The sequence below is a fragment of the Heterodontus francisci genome, chromosome 27, assembly GCF_036365525.1.
Source record: "Heterodontus francisci isolate sHetFra1 chromosome 27, sHetFra1.hap1, whole genome shotgun sequence".
Lineage (NCBI taxonomy): Eukaryota > Metazoa > Chordata > Chondrichthyes > Heterodontiformes > Heterodontidae > Heterodontus > Heterodontus francisci.
In genome coordinates this window covers 29,040,992-29,059,468 of record NC_090397.1, presented here as the reverse complement: position 1 = coordinate 29,059,468, position 18,477 = coordinate 29,040,992, and the positions used below count along the sequence as shown (strand labels likewise).

At 39.9% G+C, this 18,477-nt stretch overlaps 1 protein-coding gene across 11 annotated transcripts in view; it reads right to left on the bottom strand.

Annotated features, from left to right (window-relative positions):
- Window positions 1–18,477, bottom strand: part of apaf1 (apoptotic peptidase activating factor 1) — a 334,569-nt gene that overhangs the window by 268,551 nt on the left and 47,541 nt on the right. For 9 of the 11 annotated variants that reach the window (XR_010977648.1, XM_068059047.1, XM_068059048.1 and 6 more), the window contains exons 9-12: window positions 17,360–17,527; window positions 15,704–15,835; window positions 11,963–12,076; window positions 106–290 (exon numbers count right to left, since the gene is read on the bottom strand). Coding sequence is in view for 10 of the 11 variants with exons in the window: in XM_068059047.1 (XP_067915148.1) it covers window positions 106–290; window positions 11,963–12,076; window positions 15,704–15,835; window positions 17,360–17,527 (599 nt within the window). In the remaining variant the exon portion in view is untranslated. Of the gene's footprint in view, window positions 1–91; window positions 291–4,431; window positions 4,509–11,962; window positions 12,077–15,703; window positions 15,836–17,359; window positions 17,528–18,477 lie in introns of those variants that run through there. The other 2 variants (XM_068059054.1, XM_068059055.1) reach the window with 2 other exon arrangements.

Sequence of the window (18,477 nt, the reverse complement as noted above, 5' to 3'; positions counted from 1 at the left end):
TAAACTCCATAACTTCAGTCCCTTTTAAAGATCTAGAGGCCAGACTACAATGATTTTTGCTCAATTAAGCTGTTTTTTAATATTACACCACCTTTGGATACTAACATCCATTCCAGGTATACAGCTCCTTTTTTGCTTCGTTCCACAGCCTGTAGTTTTGCCTGCCGGTACACTTCAGAAGAGTCAGGCTGACAAAGCCCCAATTGCACAATGTCCGGGAAGGGTTTCTGCACAAGGAGATGGCCTTTCAAAGACAAGAATTCTTGAAAATCCTCCCGCACTGTGCTGTTCTGTAAAGGAAATGGCACTTCAATTTTCACCTATGATCTATTTAGCCAATAAAATATTAAGATTTCTACAAGGATAACAGGTTAAAATGCTCTGCATTGTGAACCTTAAATCTCAAATGCAACAGAAAATAATAATGTCATATCAGCTGAAATATGGTCATCTCATTGGCCTCGATTTTGTGATTAAAAATGACAGCAAAACCATCAGCATTCACTATCATTACTCCTCTGAAACTTCTGGAATTTGCACACGCAGTTAAACATGGAAACCCAGAGGTTGCCGTCAGTGATTCTACGTTTCTCCCGAGGAGGCGTTGTTGAAGTCCCCCCAGAATGTAATCAATTAGAAATCATTGAACTGACAGGAACTTCCACTCTTCGGCTCTTATTCCTGCTGTAAAAACCCATGAAAAAAAAACCCATGGAACTCAACTCAGTTCTGAAGAAGGGTCACTGACCTGAAACGTTAACTCTGCTTCTCTCTCCACAGATGCTGCCAGACCTGCTGAGTATTTCCAGCATTTCTTGTTTTTATTTCAGATTTCCAGCATCCGCAGAATTTTGCTTTTATTTCGGTTGGAGATGCTTGTCAGAGATTGTGAACAGTCAGATTGAAGGCAGAATGGAGGGAATTGAAATACTATAACTGAACTGGAAACACTCAAGGCTGACAATGGAAGGTGAAAAATGAGAAAATGATCCCAACACTAATAGACCTGACCTTGATCAATACAAAATTCTCTAAATATAGGCAATCAAATACTCTATGATAGGGCTGTCCAACCTGTAGCTCGAGCCACATGGTCTTCAAGGCCCAGTCAAGTGACTCTTGCGACCCAGACAACTTGGTCTTATTTATGCTAATATTTATTTGCTGGCTTGTCTTCCTTGACATTTGTAAAGAGGTGTTCTTAGCACCACTGCCGACAAAACACCAATACATTAGCACCAGCAAATTGAGATTTATATAAATTAAGGGAAACATTGATTTAAACTCCAGGCTCAATTCTCCACAAATATGTGGCCAAAGGCAGAGACCACAGCTTTAAGGAATACAATTTGTCTCGAACTACTGAGACAAGACCATAGTTGAATCACTTCTGAAATGCAACTCATCAGAGTTTGCCTGGAGTTTAGGTTAATTTGTTCAATAATTAGGAAGAAATCTGAGAGCTTTGTTTCCTTGAAGGTTTCATTTGTGATAGATTACCCGACCCACTTTATACCCTGAGAGCGGCAAAATCTATGACAAGACAAATTGTGGAGAGAATGGGATTGATAGGCTGAATGGCTTTCTAAATAACATACTCCCTTATATTCTTACTGTGTCAGTGATGAAAGCAAACAACCTCACTGATTCAAAGGCGGCTCAGAAATGAAGACAATGCTGCCCAGTTTTCCTTTTAAGAATCATGTTTTTAAACAAAGTGTAAGCTTTCTAAGGTCAGAGCTTACAGTAGAAAACCTAGCCTATGGTCACTGAAGTTTAAACACCAAGAAGTTTCTCATTTGATAATTGGATGTTATTGTGGACTGAATTTTTCAACTCTTAGTTAATCACATTAGGTGTCAGTCAGAAATGGGACTCCTATTCCATTAAAAAAAATTAACAAAACTATTAAAATCTGACCTTTCAAAGTCATTGCAATCTGTAAGAACTAAAAGACCCTGCCCCTTCACCGGTATTTTTCCATACAAAATTTAAGTAATATTGCTTCAATAGCCATTTTAACATTGCTCAATCTCAACACTACAAATTTATGATCAACAGAGTCAGTCTTTTGTGGTTTCATCTGTGGCTCAATGGTAGCGCTCTTGCCTCTGAGTCAGAAGGTTTTGGGTTCATGTCCCACTCCAGAAACTTGAGCACAAAATCTAGGCTGACACCTAGTGCAATACTGAGGGGTGCTGCCCTGTTGGAGATGCTGTCTTTCAGAGGAAATGTTAAATAGACGCCCCATCTACCCCTTCTCAGGTGGACATAAAAGATGCCATGGATTTCGCAGAACAGCAGGGGAGTTCTTCAGTGTTCTGCCTATTATTTATCTCTCAACTAACATCACTAAAACATATTATCTGGTCATCATCACATTGCTGTTTGGGTGAGCAAGCTGTTGCAAATTGGCTGCCAAATTTCCACATTACAATAATGACTACACTCCATAAGAACTTCATTGGCTGTGAAGTGTTTTGAAATGTCACAAAAGTCGTGGAAATGCAATATAAATACAAGTCACTCTTTCTATCTTTTTATCAAGATTTGAAGTTGTCATCTATTTTTAAAACAGGCAATAACAGAATCAGAGGTACAGTCATTTTGTAACAAAAATATCTTGATTGCTACTTCTGCACTGATGATCTACAGATTGGTAGTTGTTGGTGCTGGTCTAGCAAGTCAAAAATCAGGAGTTCAAATCCCACCATGCCAGTTTGTAAAACTGAATCCAATAAATTGGATAATTTGGGGGTTAGCAACAGGGGAAAAAAAAACTACTGCAGTGTCGTTTGGGGAAGAGAATGCACCACCTCTAACTGACAACATATGATTAGCCCACACTGCAAGGCTGACTCTTAAAACCCTCTGAAGTGGCCTAGCAAATAATTTTATTGTACAATTACTGTTGCAGCAGTAAAAGATAGACAGTAATGTGGCCTTGCCTGTGTCACCTACATCCTGAAAACAATTTTAAAAATGCAAGGGGAGGTTCCTTCAATTTAATTCAATCCTGCCTCTGTCATTCTATTACTGAGAATTTCTCTGTCTCTTTGATTTCATATCTTTGCTTAAGTACACAGGCACAGTGATGCTGGGTGTGTTGGATTCTACCCAAGGTATTAATGTTGACTGCCTGACATGCATGTTTAACGGCCTCGTTTACTGTAACCCAGGATTTTGGTATATTTGTTGAATCTTATCAAGAATAAGCAGATTGCATTTGCTGAGATTATTAAAATTGGAAATATAATGACTGTTTAATGTTCAAGATTTATAATTGTTGCAACAAAGAACACAATGATAAATGTAAGAAGATTTTTAATCATTCAAAAATTAACAAAGAAACATCACCATCTTAAGGTTAAATGGATTTTCGGTAATACTGATGGTCCCATGGTAAGTCTATTGCATAGGACCAAATATCTATAATTTCTACCTTGTCCTAATGACGTCATCCTGAGCTATTTACTCATATGCAAAGAAGTATAGGCTATGACCAAAAACATGTAGAATGCACATCACCCATCAAATATAAAGAGAATTATTGTCAAATCACTACTCTCAACATATTGTAGGCAGTGCTTTTCCCTTTTTGAAATTCAGTTATTGTTGGGATCAGGTTATGCTGGTGTTCCCTTGGCAACCCTGAATCTGAGCAGCATATGACCTTGTTTGTTGTACTGAGTGACAATCACAGTCTCTATACTCAATCATATTAAGTTGAGACACAAGATGGAACACAGATGTCTCTTCATATATTTATCAATGGCAAGACAATTAAGAACTAAACTGAAAACTTTGACTGTCTGGTCTGATTATCATCTCAAACGCAGTAAGATCACCCTGCTGTGTATGTAACCATTTAATGTACAAGTGAAAGTAATTTGTAAACATCATAAGGATATTTACTAGTATGAAGAGCAACCCATACATATCTTGGACATTAAAAAAAGCCAATAAATAACGTAAATCTCATTGCTGTACATAGTATTCAATTTCACGACCAAGGTATTTTACAATTGTAACTTCATATGAGGTAATTTCCAAACTAACACTTAAGCAATCATTCACATCTCCCTTGAATTTAAATAAACTCATCTTTTAAACAGGAATTTCAATTGTATCTCCAGTTTTATTATTCACTGCTGCCAATGAATATACTTTTCTTTCCTGAGCAATAATAGCAATAAGGTTATAACTGCTGCAGATATTTGAAGCTGAATTGGAAGCATAGTTGTATTTAGTGCAGTTTAAACTTATTCAGAACCATGTCTCACATGGTTGAAGTACTTAGCAGTCTAACCTTACTGAATATATTTAACTTTGTCATTTTTTTTATTGAATATTCAGGTAATTACTGCTCTATATTTTGTGATATATGTTTACCTTTAATATTGTACAAGGGCAGGTTTCATTATAACATAGCCACAGGGGCTCTTCCCACTGACAAGAAATTTGTTGTCTGTTCTCTCTAGTTACTGTATCCTTGTTACAAAAGGCTTCTGTCAGGCAAATGGGAAATGATAGATAAGTATGAAAAATCTAATTAGAAACATAGGTTATTACAACAACTACATCATTCACAATTTTTGCTTTCAATACATTATGCAACTTTATTTCTGTTGGAATCCTGGACTTACTCTTCATATGTGAATGACAGAAATTCAACTGCATACTGTCATCCTGAAGCAATTCACAATTTAACCACAATTTGGACCTTCAGACAACTGTCGTAATTAGTGTCTTTCTTGGTAGCTTAACAAGTTTTGAATTACTGGAGACATTTACTGAACTGAAAGTCTGACTAGTCAATCAAATCAGATTCAGCAAGGAGGGCACCACAGACAGCATTAACAAATGACAAAGAACGTTGCCATTTCTAAGTTGAAACTTTGACGATTGCCATCTTCAACATCGCACGCAGAAACCTCACTCGCCTTGCTCTTGTTTGACTGCATTTTCAAAAGCAAAACATCAAATTACTCTCCACACCCTCCAAGGCACACTGCCCAATGGCTGCAGTCACCACCCCATTGCGAGGACGATCACTCCTTCGCAGCCTGTGCTGCAGGTTGCTTTCTGGCAATTTCTTCTGAAAGCATATTCTTTCCGAAAGACAGAAATCAAGAAACAGGAGACGTGCCCGGCCCATTTGCCTACCTCAAGTTTTGCAACATTGTGCTCAATGGTCACTTTCATTCTGGACATACAGCTTCCCAGAATCATCCTACAGCAGCACATCCTTATCCTGGCAGTAAGTGTAGACGGAAGACCTGGACTGGCCACTTATTCAAACATAACACAACTGTCATTTATTATGAGAAAATTGACCGACTTATTTTCCTCAAGTTTCTTATCCAAGTGTTCCCAAAGCAAACTTCCCGAGCCTCTGTCCTTACACTCCCAGAGTTCAGCTCTAGACCCATCACCCTACCCAACAGCAGAATCAATACCACTATCTCCAGTAATAATTTGCAGAATCCTGCACAAGCCAAGCTGCCAGGAATGTATTTTCAGTCTCCACTCACAAACATATGTCCATTCGATGCACTATGCTCACCTCTGTGACAAAACAGAATACAGATAACCTGAAAGGGGTCTGGGATCAAAACATAACCACTCTTGACAGAGGAAGGATTAGCAAGAGGTATAGAAAGTAACCTTCATCACCATCTGCAGCAGAATCCATGAGCATCGACACAAGTTCTACAAATTTCACACCTTAACAGCAAGGGCTGTACCAGAAGGACACCCCTACATTGATCTTGCTCCTAAATCCAGTTAACGATATGGGAGACCACAAAACCCACGACTGGCATCAAAATTCCAAAGAACCAATTCTTCCTGGATCTATCTACTAGCGAGTAAAAGCCCCCCCACCCCACCCTCTCCAAAAAGCAGGACAACGCAGCCCTTGTTACAAGCTGCAAGAAGGTGCGGTCCTCATAACAAACAAATAGGTAAAGCCCTCTGTCATGTATCTCAATATGAATGAGTGTTCAACCCTCATAACTGGCAAGAAATCTGGGGTCTGCTCTTAGGAGGCTCACTCACTTCACCAACATCCATGCAAAGTAGTAGTTATGCACACAAAGACAGCTAAGGACAGCAATCCCAAATAAAAGGGCCATTATTTACCAGGACCACTTCCTTAAGTGTTTAAATAGAAGTGAGATTTAGGTTCCTAGTGTACTGTGCACGTCATTCCCAGCAAACACATTTTCGAAATGAAGTGTCAAACATGAGACAGTCACTTGTCAAGTGCAAAAAAAAATGCATTTTTTTCCATTATCCAGGTGCCAAGTTAGTGTCTTGTACACACTGCTTCCAGGGGAGCCAGTTTAAAATAAACCAGAATCTGACAGAAGGAAATCACTCATCAAATTCAGTATAAATTCAGCAAGGCATTTTGACTTACTGAATTAGACACCAAAAAAACTGCGTTAACCCTTACTGCTGCCTGTGCAAACACACTAGACACCTGAATACATCAATGCACTCCTGCTAAAAGGTGAAGCACGTGTCCATTGTGTCCCAATGCACTGATTATTGAAGAGCAATGAGACACAGTAACTAATCAAGTTTAACGAAAATCAATTAACTTTTGAATTAGAGATGGCAGACTAGCAGGCAGCACAGTTCTGCACGTAACAGCAGTCAGAGGAACAAATAAACTTTTGAAAGTCAGCGATTTACCACATTTAAGAACGCTCAAAGTAGTTTTAGATACTGCACAAACTAAACTTTCAGGATCCATGGAGCAGTGAACAGATCCTAATTTGGCTATTTATAAAGAAATAAATAATCTGAAATAATGTAAATTAGAAAATATTGAATGGGAAGAATTTTGAATACAGTATATGCTAATGAGTCAGGGAGATTACTAACCTGTGTAATAATTACATAAATTGCATAAAGCCATGTAAGCATTAAACAGCACTTCGTCCTTACCAATTATATCTGAGAATTTCACGCAACTAAGCTAACATTGAAATCAAAGGAGAAAGATTCCCTCAGTAAAAATGTTTATATTTCTGTACTGTGGCTGTTTTTTCCCCCCAGGAACCCCTTTTTAAAAATTAGGTTTGCAGCTTTTTATTGCAGCACATCACCGATCAGTTGTCAACCAGGAAATGGGTAGGTGACCTGCACTGTGGCACCATTGCTCTGCAACCAGGTCCAAAGTAGTACAAGACCGCAGCCAGAGCATCGCCCCAAAGACATGACTGAGACAAGACATTATTGAGCATGCAATCACAGGTTAGAACCCACACCTTGTGGTCTGGTGCAGTGCCCCTGGAGAAACAGCATGGAATCAAGCCATGTGGTCCCAGCAGTCCATGTTACCATTGACCTACCATGTGATCAAATAACCAGAATCACATCCTGTTCCCACAATGCTTCAATCTACTATCCACACTAATCTTGAACGGTGCCACAATTTCTTCCATTAATCCCGGAACCCTAAAAGTTACATACAGTGACACTTTCAAATTCCCAACTCTCCAGCCTTTGGCCCTCCATTCACTATGACATTTCTGAAGCTACCAACCTGCTCAATCACACACTCACCTCCACCTTTGATGCCGTTGACCACATTAAAACTATTACACACTCTCACTCTGGTTGTTCCCCCAGTACAGCCCTCATCTCTGCTCCCTTAGGTTCAAGGCACACAGACTTGGAATACTATGGCAGACAACTGGTTTAGTCATTTGTTGCCAGACATAAAGCACCATCAGGTCCTGCTTTCACCTGCCAAAATTGCTCACTATCCCAGGATCATCCTGGAGTGCAAAGATAATCCCCAGCTTCTTTTCCCCACTAGAAAGCACCTTCATAAAGCATCTATCCCTTGCCACCTTCACCCTCACCTCCAAAAACAAGTGCAAGGAGCACATGGATTTCTTTGTCACTACAATTGAGATTATCCATTCAGCTGCCTCTGCCACTCTCCCTTCGACCAGCCCACCAAGCCAAATTGTCTCCAACATTCCCATACTCCCTATTCCTGAACACTCATATTTCTCTAGTTTCTCTTCTCTCTCTCTGAGCTCATCTTGTCATATGCCCCACCGCCTGCTCTCTCAACTCGAATCCCACTAAGCTGCTGACCACCCAACTTCCCTTCTTGGCCACGTTAGCTAATATTGCTAGTAGTTCTTTCTCCGCAGGTACTGCCCCCCTCCCCTTCAAATCTGTTGTCATCCTCCCCCTCCTCAAAAAAACTCACTTCTCTGTCCTTGCAAACTACCATCCCATCTCCAACCTTCCTTTCCTCTCCAAAGTCCTTGAAGGTGTTGCTGCCCCCTAAATCCATGCCCATCTTTCCTGCCACTCCATGATTAAATCCCTCCAATTAGGATTCAACCCCAGCCACAGCATTTTAACAGCCCTGAAAGTCTCAAATGACTTCCTATGTGGCTGTGACAAAGGTAAACTATCCCACCTCATCCTCAATCCGTCTGCAGCCTTTGGCATGGCAAACCAGAGCATCTTCCTCCAACACCTTTCCTCCATCGTCCAGCTGGATAGGACTATCCTCACCTGGTCCCATTCTTACCTGTCCAGTTATAACCAGATCACCACCCACAACGGATTATCTTCCCACTCCCATCATTGTCTTCAGTCCCTGCTACAAACTCCATTTAATAGCCACAGACTCCATCCCTCTCCTTGGTGACTGTCTGAGGCTGAAACAGACCATTTGGAACCTTGGCATCATATTTGACCCCAAGATGTGTTTCCGTCCACATATCTGCTCCATAACCAAAACCCCCTACTTCCACCTCTGTAATATCTCCTACCTCCATGCCTGCCTCAGCTCATCTGCTGCCAGAAACCTCATTCATTCCCTTTGTTACCTCTAGACTTAACTCTCCCAATGCTCTCTTGGCTACCATCCTCCATAAACATGAACTCATCTAAAACTCTACTACCAGATCCTAACTCACACTAGGTCTCGTTCATCCAGCACTCCTGTGCTTGCTGATCCGCATTGGCGCCCAGACCAGCAATGCCTCAATTTTAAATCCCTCCATGGCCTTGCCCCTGCTCATTTCTGTAGCCTCCTCCAGCACCACAACTGTCCAAGAACTTTCCACGCCTCCAATTCTAGCCTCTCGAAGATCCCCGATTTTAATTTTTCTACTGTTGGTTGTCGAGCCTCCACCTGCCTAGGCCCAAGCTCAGGAATTCCCTCCAGAAATATCTCTGCCGCTGTATCTCTGCTCCTTTAAAACCTACATCTTTGACCAAGTTTTTGGTCATCTGTCCTTATGACTTGGAATCAATTTCTGTTTGCTAACATTCCTGTGAAGCGCCTTGGGAAATTTTACAATGTTAAAGGTGCTATATAAATACAGGTTGTTGAATTCCAGTGATTCTCCTGCCCTCAGTTCCAAATCTCTTACATCTCATCTTGTATTTATGGCCCCTCTGAGGTTCCTGACCCTTCAACTGCTGAAAACAATCTTCTATCTATCATATCCCATTCTTTCATAGTTTTAAACTCTTCGACTCATAGCCTACGTTTTCCAATGAAAACAGAAAACAGAAACTTAATTTCAAGTCCTTCTTCGGATTTATTTGCTCCTACCAGGTAGCAGTCTAATGAATCTGCACTGTACCTTCTGTAAAGTCTTAATATCCTTCCTATTGTGTGGAAACACAATACTGCACATAGCACTCTAACTGAGGACTTAAGGTTTTGCATAGGATCATCACTACGTCTTGGTTTTTATATTCTACCCTCAAGTTAAAACAGAGTTGTATTATCTTCCCTTGCAGCCATGTCAGCCTGTGATGCTGCCTTTATTGTTCTGTGAATCATATCCCCAAATTCTTTTCTGCAGCACTGAGCCTACTTTAATTCAGAGTATAATTACTGTTGATTTTTTTTAACCAAAATGCATCCCCTCACATGTACTGATGTTGAATTCTATCTGCTACTTTTTAGCCCATTCCCCCATAACCCTTTGCAGTTTCCTTTGCTCTTTAAAAGAATTAACTATATCTTCCATTCTGACAGCATCTGCAAATGTAAACACTACCCCTTCTACACCTACATCCAAATCATTGATATACACAGTGAACAGACATGGTTCCACAACTCAATCCAGAGGGTTTGCTATATACACTTGGATCTATGCCAAACACACTGTCCCCCTGCAAGGAGGGTACTTGTTAATTTTATATATGTCCTTTAGTTCTACAATTCACTGCACGTTTCTACATCATCCATTCCTCTCAGCATTTTAAAAACTTGAAACACATTTTGTCCATTTCTTTGCAACAAATAATTTTGAACACAGAATTATCCTCATCGCTATTGGGCTCAAGGTACCAACGTTGCCCACAAAATTTCACAACTGATCTCGACAATGACGTAAAGTTATAAGCATACAATTGTAGAAATTTCAGCACAAGAGGCAGCAACTTAGCTCTTTGTGCCTGACTCAGCGTATGAGAGATATTGAATCCCATACATAATAGAAAGCAGAAGAATAATTTACATTACATATAATTAAAAGGCTCATATTATTGCTGCAAATTAATTAGATACTTTCAGTGAAGTCAATAGTCATACTAAGCTTCTTTTCCACCTTTGACAACGTACACCTTGTTGCATACCTTCATCATGTGCAAAACGCAGCATATTCAGTCTTCATATTCACATTAAAGTCCATCAGCCAGGTCTTAGACTCTTAACCTAATTGGTCCATGTCTACCTGAATTCTAATCAATCTCCCTTAAAGTTGCCCCAGGTCACAAAATTACTATGTTATTTATTACAAAGACCAATAGCCTCCATTTTAGCTGTGTGAATAGTGTAAACAGCAACAGATCCAAAACAGATCTGTGCAGTACTTTTTTGGTCATTGTCACAGCTTTCTTCATTTATTGTCATTCTTATCTTTTGAATATTGGGGTAAGTTTTGTTACTTTCAAGTTTTCAGATATTGCCCGTGTACTTATGAAACTGCTCAAAATATTAACCAGTGTCTCTTTCATAGAAATGTTGGTACAGAAGGAGGCCATTATGCCTGTGCTGTTGCTAGGTTTCCCATAGACATGATCTAATCTAATTTTCTTGCTCTGCATCTTTCAAAGTGTTTTTTTAAATAAGAAAGAACTTTCATATATACATAGTACTTTTTGACCTCAAAACTTCTCGAAGCACTTCATTGCCAGTGATGTACTTTGGAAATGCAGTCACTGTTGTAATGTTGGGAAATTTAACAGCTAATTTGCACACAGCAAAGTTCCACAAATGGTAATGAGATAAATGACCAGATAACCTGTTTACCAATGTTGGCTGAGGGCTAAATGTTAGCCAGGATAGCTGCAGAATTGTTGTGCTATTCTTTGAATAATGCTATGGGATCTTTTATGTCTACCTAAGGAAGCAGACAGGGCTCATCTGAGAACTGACACTTGACAGCATAGCACTCCCTCAGTACTGCACTGAAGTATCAGCCAAGATTATATGCTCAAGTCTCAGGTGCGGGGATTAAATCCATTACTCTACTTCAAGAGAAAATGATAAAATATTCACAACTACTTTTATTATTCTTATTTTCAAATGTTCTCAACAGAGTCTTTGTTGAGTTTTTGGTCTTGGGAATCCAATTGTTTGGAACCTCAAGAGAATGCCACTAACACAAAACTTAAAACAATGGGCAACAGTTAGACTTAAACAACAGATAATGCTGGAAATACTCAGCCGGTCAGAAAACCTCTGTGGCGAGAGAAATAAATTCTCTCTGTTTCTCTATCCACAGATGTTGCCTGACCTGCTGAGTATTTCCTGCGTTTTCTGTTTTTATTTCAGATTGCAGCATCTGCGGTATTTTACTTTCAAAAGACTTAATAGATGCTTTTCCAGCTTTCTTAACCAGAGCTCAGCAAATGCTCATATATACCAGCAGATATTTCAAGTCACTGTGAAACATACCTCTTCATCCAGTATATGCCTATATTCCACAAAGTCATTGATCAACTGGGCTGGGCCCATCAGTTCAGTCTTGGCCTTTATCCAATCCATTGAAAACATGAGCGAATAGAGCTCCTGTGAAAAACCATTTATAACATTCAGCATGTTTTTCTCTGATAAGACTGAAAGGTAAAATAGAATCCATGCTCTAGAGAGCAAAAGACAATCCACATTATTAGCTCCCAAGAAAACAACCTATTAAGCACAAATTGCTATTGAAGATTTTCAGATATCAAACATGTGCCTCTTGACTAAAAGGGCATGGGACAAGAATCTAAAGTGCTGTTTGGGTATTCAAAATTGCTCAAATTGCAAGAGTTTAAGTGATTTTGTGCAGTTAAATGGAGCATCTTGAATACTGTATTCCATCTTTTGGAAGGCAGCAGCAGAGGTTACTGACAAGCTCACTCAATCTGGATACAGCCTCCTGTTACACAATCTCAGAATGCCACTGACTTAGGCCATAATGGAAGTCATAGTTCACAGCACCCTATGCTATCAGTTGAAGGAATATGGGTTGTCATGGAAGTGTTTTTTTTTCCTCCTGTAAAAGCTAAAGGGGGCTGTGTATCTTTAAGAGTGAAAGAAGCGCTTATATTCTCTGGACATAGAGTGTGCAAGCAGCAAGCTGTTTCCTAGGCAACAGCAGGAGAGGAGAGGCCACCTGCTGTACTGTATCAGTTGACTGTGTGTAAAGACTCAGTTTGAACTGGAAGTCCAGCGATGCGTGCTCCTTGAAGGAAGGATTTTGTCTCCCTCAGCAGAAAATTTACATTGGCCTACAGGCTGTGCGCGCCTGAAGAGGGGAAAAACTCCTGAAATTGAATCTTTGCATTGATGGAGGTAGCAAATTTCTTTTTACTTCCAATCTCTAAGAGGACTCTGCCTCAAGAGTGACTTTCTGTTGCACTTGTGTTTCGGGGAGTCGGGAATTCTCAGTCAAGTTTCTATTGACAGACTGCCAATTTAAAAATCCAAATAGATCTGTTGCTATACTCCTTGTTGAAAGAACTGTGTGACACCTGCTGCAGTTGAAGTACTTTGAATGCCTATCCATTATAGACTATTTGCCAAATTCGCCTGGAGACTTTGAGTGGCATCTGACTATTCGACTCTGGGGCACCTCACCGAACCAGGAAGGTAATTCACAGGCCTTACAACCAGCTATTTATTTATTCCTAAGAAATAGCTCTAGTTTTAAACATCATTTTTAAAACCGGTTAACCATTGGTTTTTGAATGTATGTGTGTGTGCATGAGAGTTAGGAGGAATAAGAAGTTATAAAGTCTTTAAACATAGATTTATCTCAATATTGTTTAAGATTTAGTTTATTAATAGTTAGTTTGTTGTTGTTTAAAGATAACTGGTTTGCTGCATTTTATTCTGGGGGTTAATAAAGTGCTTAATTTGGCTAATTTCCAGTAGGTGGGAAGGTTTTAATAATATGCTATGGCCTGTGGAGTAATGGGACTGAATTAACAGTGCATTACTCCCGCCTCGGTCCTAACAGTGTGACTATTTTCATGGAGGAGTGAAAAACAAGGAAGGAAAAAAAGGACCAAACCTCAGTCAAATTTCTACATTTTCATTAATTATATACAGATACTGACTGGTCCCAACAAAAATGCATATGATTTTATTATTTCAGTTTATTAGATTGACTCTTGTGAATATAAGCCATCTGAATAAAGTTTCTCATACTTATTCTATTCCAACATACTATCAGCAAGATCATACTTTTAATTGATTAAGTTATAATTACCACAGCGCACTATGTAGAAATTAAAAGGGCTCATCTGCATCCATTATATTTTAAGTTATGGGGAAAGTTGAAATATCCACAGCAAAAGCTATTATAGATTTAACATGCTATATTACTGAAGTCCTAACTCTGAAAAAGCAAATTTATTAATCTATAAAATGAGAAATTTAATACACTAGCTTATTTGAAATATTAACTCAATTTTTAACACAATTTTCATGCAAAAATTATTTTCTGAAGTAATGCGCATTACCATCTCTATTTCAAGCATGCAGATAATTTTTCCACTCACAAACTGAATTTAAAAGATCAACCATATAGAGAACTTTACTCAATTAAAGATCCCAGCCCAGATTAAATTAGGTGCCGTCCTTTTTTCAAAAATGCATTTTATCCTTTCTTTTCCAAGTCAGTCGCCAGCTCTGACAAAGAAAGAAGTGGGGGGACTTTCTTCCAAGTGTCTGATAAAAGTGTCTCTTCGTTGGTTGCTAGGAATAGGTAAGAATTTTCTGACAAAGCTTTATCATCTAACTCTATATAGGAAACATCACTCTACAGGAAAACAGCCACTGACTATAAATGGAGGGAAGATTTAGCCCCCGTCACTTAGCACCTTCAACATGCAAGAGAACAGAAACTCATTACCTTCATCCCTTGTCTCTATTACACAGCCATACCAAAACTCATATTTATATGGTGTTATGAATGAATCTCAGCGGCGCTTGAGATGGCTTGGCCATGTGAGCCGCATGGAAGATGGCAGGATCCCCAAAGACACATTGTACAGCGAGCTCGCCACTGGTATCAGACCCACCGGCCGTCCATGTCTCCGTTATAAAGACGTCTGCAAACGCGACATGAAATCGTGTGACATTGATCACAAGTCGTGGGAGTCAGTTGCCAGCATTCGCCAGAGCTGGCGGGCAGCCATAAAGACAGGGCTAAATTGTGGCGAGTCGAAGAGACTTAGTAGTTGGCAGGAAAAAAGACAGAGGCGCAAGGGGAGAGCCAACTGTGCAACAGCCCCAACAAACAAATTTCTCTGCAGCACCTGTGGAAGAGCCTGTCACTCCAGAATTGGCCTTTATAGCCACTCCAGGCGCTGCTTCACAAACCACTGACCACCTCCAGGCGCGTATCCATTGTCTCTCGAGATAAGGAGGCCCAAAAGAAAGAACAAAGATGAATGCTGGACATGATTATGTTTTAAAAACTGACATTTTCAATGCACTGCAAGATCGAGTCAGAAGTCATGTGACCTCACATCAACTCTGCTTAAAGACGAGACAGGAATCTTGGTTACCAGGACAACAAGGAACCCAAATCAAAGACCCTTTTGAAAAGCAGAGAATGCAAAGTTATAACACCTGATGGACAATGGGTTTTGCTTTCCCAGACTCTCAGATCGTAAACAAGGAGCCAGTAACTCTGAAAATGAAAATGTGAATGGCAATTGCTAACTCCTGGAAACAAAGGAAGGCCCAAGTGCTTCAACTGTGGCCAGACACGTAGGGAAGAAGAAATGGCTATGAGCTTTCAGATTCTGGATAATTTCTACAGACTTTGAGAAATCTGCAGGCTGTAAGGGAAGACAATGGCCAGCCGTGGCAACCTCAGGCAGAGAGAGAGGGGGAACACCTGCTCTAAGACAACTGATACAGCATAAGGCTGCAAAGATTCGAACTGGATTTGATAGTTGAGGTTTGCAGAGAAGAAAAAGACCAACAGGGTCATCACAGATTGACCTCATTCACAGAAGTCCAGGTCATTAATGCTCAGAAGTAGTGAGCAAAGAGTCACTGTGACTCGTATGGCTGCTGTAAGTACATGTTTTCTCTATGGGCTAATATTGTTATTTTTGCAATACTCAGTATGGAACAATAGTCTTTAAGTTGATTTTTACAGATTAAGACGAATGCAATTGTATAGACGGCACTAACCTTGCCCATATTCGCTTCAGCCATATGGTTAGCCAGAAAACTGTACCAATACATACAATCCTCATCAAAAGGTGATGGAAACCACCTTTTATATGTCTTCTGATATTGGCGAACCATTTTTGCATGCAAGTCCTGAGAGAAAAAAAAATATGAACTTAAGATAATTCAACAAAGAATTTCAAAATATTTTAATAAATCACAATAAAACCTGTAAATGGGCAAACATCCCGTCCACCTATTTTGGGCAGGAATCTGCTTAAATATACTAATAGGTGTCCTTCGCCAGCTGTGGGCCACAATTGTAATTTTCAGGTACGAAGAGGTGGAGAATGCACTGCACATAGTCCACCTATTGCGATCAGACATTGAGCAGTCTGACCAGCAGTCTTAAAAAGGTTCAGGAAATCTTTAATTTTGTGGATCCAAAAGGAGCAGAAATCAGGAACCATAAAGACTGCAGCCCACTTCCAGCCAATCCAGCGCTGCTCCACCCCCACCCACCCAACTCCCAATCATCTCCCGGACCCTCCCACAACCAACGAGCTGCAGCTGTCAAGTGAGATCCAAACCAAAAATGTTTCAAGCCTCCTCGCACAGGCTCCATCTCTCAGTCGTGGTTCAGTTGGTAGCTCTCGTGCCTCTGAGTCACAAGGTTCTAGGTTCAAGTCCCATTTCAGAGCTTGAGCACAAAATTCGTGCTGACCCTCCAGCACAGTATTGAGGGAGTGCTGCACCTTCGGAAGTGCCATCTTTCTGATTAGACGTAAAACCGAGACCCCCATCTGCATGCTCGGGTGGAAGTAAAAGATACCATAGTATTATTTGGAAAAAAAAGGTGAGTTACCCCCAGTGTCCGGACCAATATTTGTAATGAGGAGCTGCCACCATGCAATGAGGTCTTTATGTTGTCTGAGGCAACATTTATGAGATGCGTGGAGTCCAGTTAAGTTGAAGATCTCAAATAGGTTTATTAACAGCCAACTATTATGTACAGTACAGAGCTAACTATTTATAGAACCTTACTCTGGGTGTTACAGCTGGAGAATGACTCTGGCTCCAAATCACATGACTGCATCCTGGTACTCAGCTCATAAGCAAACTAAGCTCTTAAAGGGACATTGCTCAAAGGCAATCACACAACAATATTTATCCCTCAATCAAAATTACAAAAAAAAACAGATTACCAATCATCATCGCATTGCTGTTTGTGGGAGTTGCTGTGCGCAAATTGGCTGTTGCCTTTCCTAAATTATAACATCGATTACACTTCAGAGTACTTCATTAGCTGTAAAGTGCTTTGAGATGTCCAGTGATTGTGAAAAGCGCGATATAAACGCATGTCTTTATTTCATTTGGCAAATGGCACAACCTTTTTTGTACCCATTTTAGCTAAAAGTGGAAGATCAGTCCCATTGTTTCTCTTGTTGACCAAGAAAGAAATTGCAATCTCACAACAGTGGGTAAAATTGCATGCACAATATCAAAACAATCTATATATTTTCTCACACGATACTGATTATCTGTGAAAATGCATTTGCTACAAGAGCTGAAAGCTAAAAATGATACTTCCCCCAAGAAGACAAATATACAAAATGAAGTAATGAGTAAATGATCAAGGGAAAGGAATAATTTATATATTAAAATAAGAAAATCTACCGGAAGTCGACTGTGATTCTGTTCAGTCAGGAAGTCCAATTGTAAATCATGCAGGTAATACTGAAAAGATTTCCCGTTCCGGTCACAGAATAGTAAAGATTTGTTGACAAACACTTGCAAGATGTCTTCTACTTCTTCTGTATCCAGCTCCCACAGAATACACAGAACCTGTACCGACATGAAAATTCACATATGAAACTTGCCACAAAAACAATAACTTGTATTTAGATAGTGCTTTTAACATAGTAAAACATCTCAAGGCACTTCACAGGAGTGTTAACAAACAAAATGACGACACCGAACCACATAAGGAGATATTAGGGCAGGTGACCAAAACCTTGGGCAAAAGGTAGGTTTTAAGGAGTGCCTCAAAGTAGGAAAGAGATAGGGAGGCGGGGAGGTTTAAGCAGAGAATTCAGAGCCTGGGGCCTTGGCAGCTGAAGGCATGGCCGCCAATAGTACAGCTATGAAAATCGGGGAAGTTCAAGAGCCCAGAATTGGAGGAGAGCAGATATCTCGAAAGGTTGTAGGGCTGGAGAAGATTACTGAGATTGGGAGGAGCAAGGCTATGGAGGGATTTGAAAACAAGGATGAGAATTTTTAAATCAAGGCTCTGTTTAACTGGGAGCCAATCTAGGTCAGTGAACACAGGCGCGATGGGGGAAAACAGGATTTGGTGCAATCATTTATTCCCAATTAACAGGGTGAACATTCCCCAATGCAAATTATTTCCAAACAGCCATCAATAAAATCTCTCATATTCTTCAATTAGAACTGGCTGTGCAGTTTGTGCCTTATGAAGCTACATGGTGCCTAGTGTTTGGATAAAAGACAATTCAAAAGAATGCACACAAATGTGAGAAACCTCAAACTGATTTGACTGAGAACATGTCTGTGACAAAACATGTGTTTTTGTTGAATATTTTAACTTGTATTTTATACTGTCAGAAATAGCATGTAAGGGATTAACTCCCATGGCCTTACAAGGTTATTTTGCTAACAGAAAGCCATTGGTTCAAGCTAGACAACTTCGTCAAGGCCCATATAATGGTTATCTAAAGTGCTAAGTGTTTAATCAGTGGAATGTTACGCTGACAATGGAAAAGCTGTTTCATTAT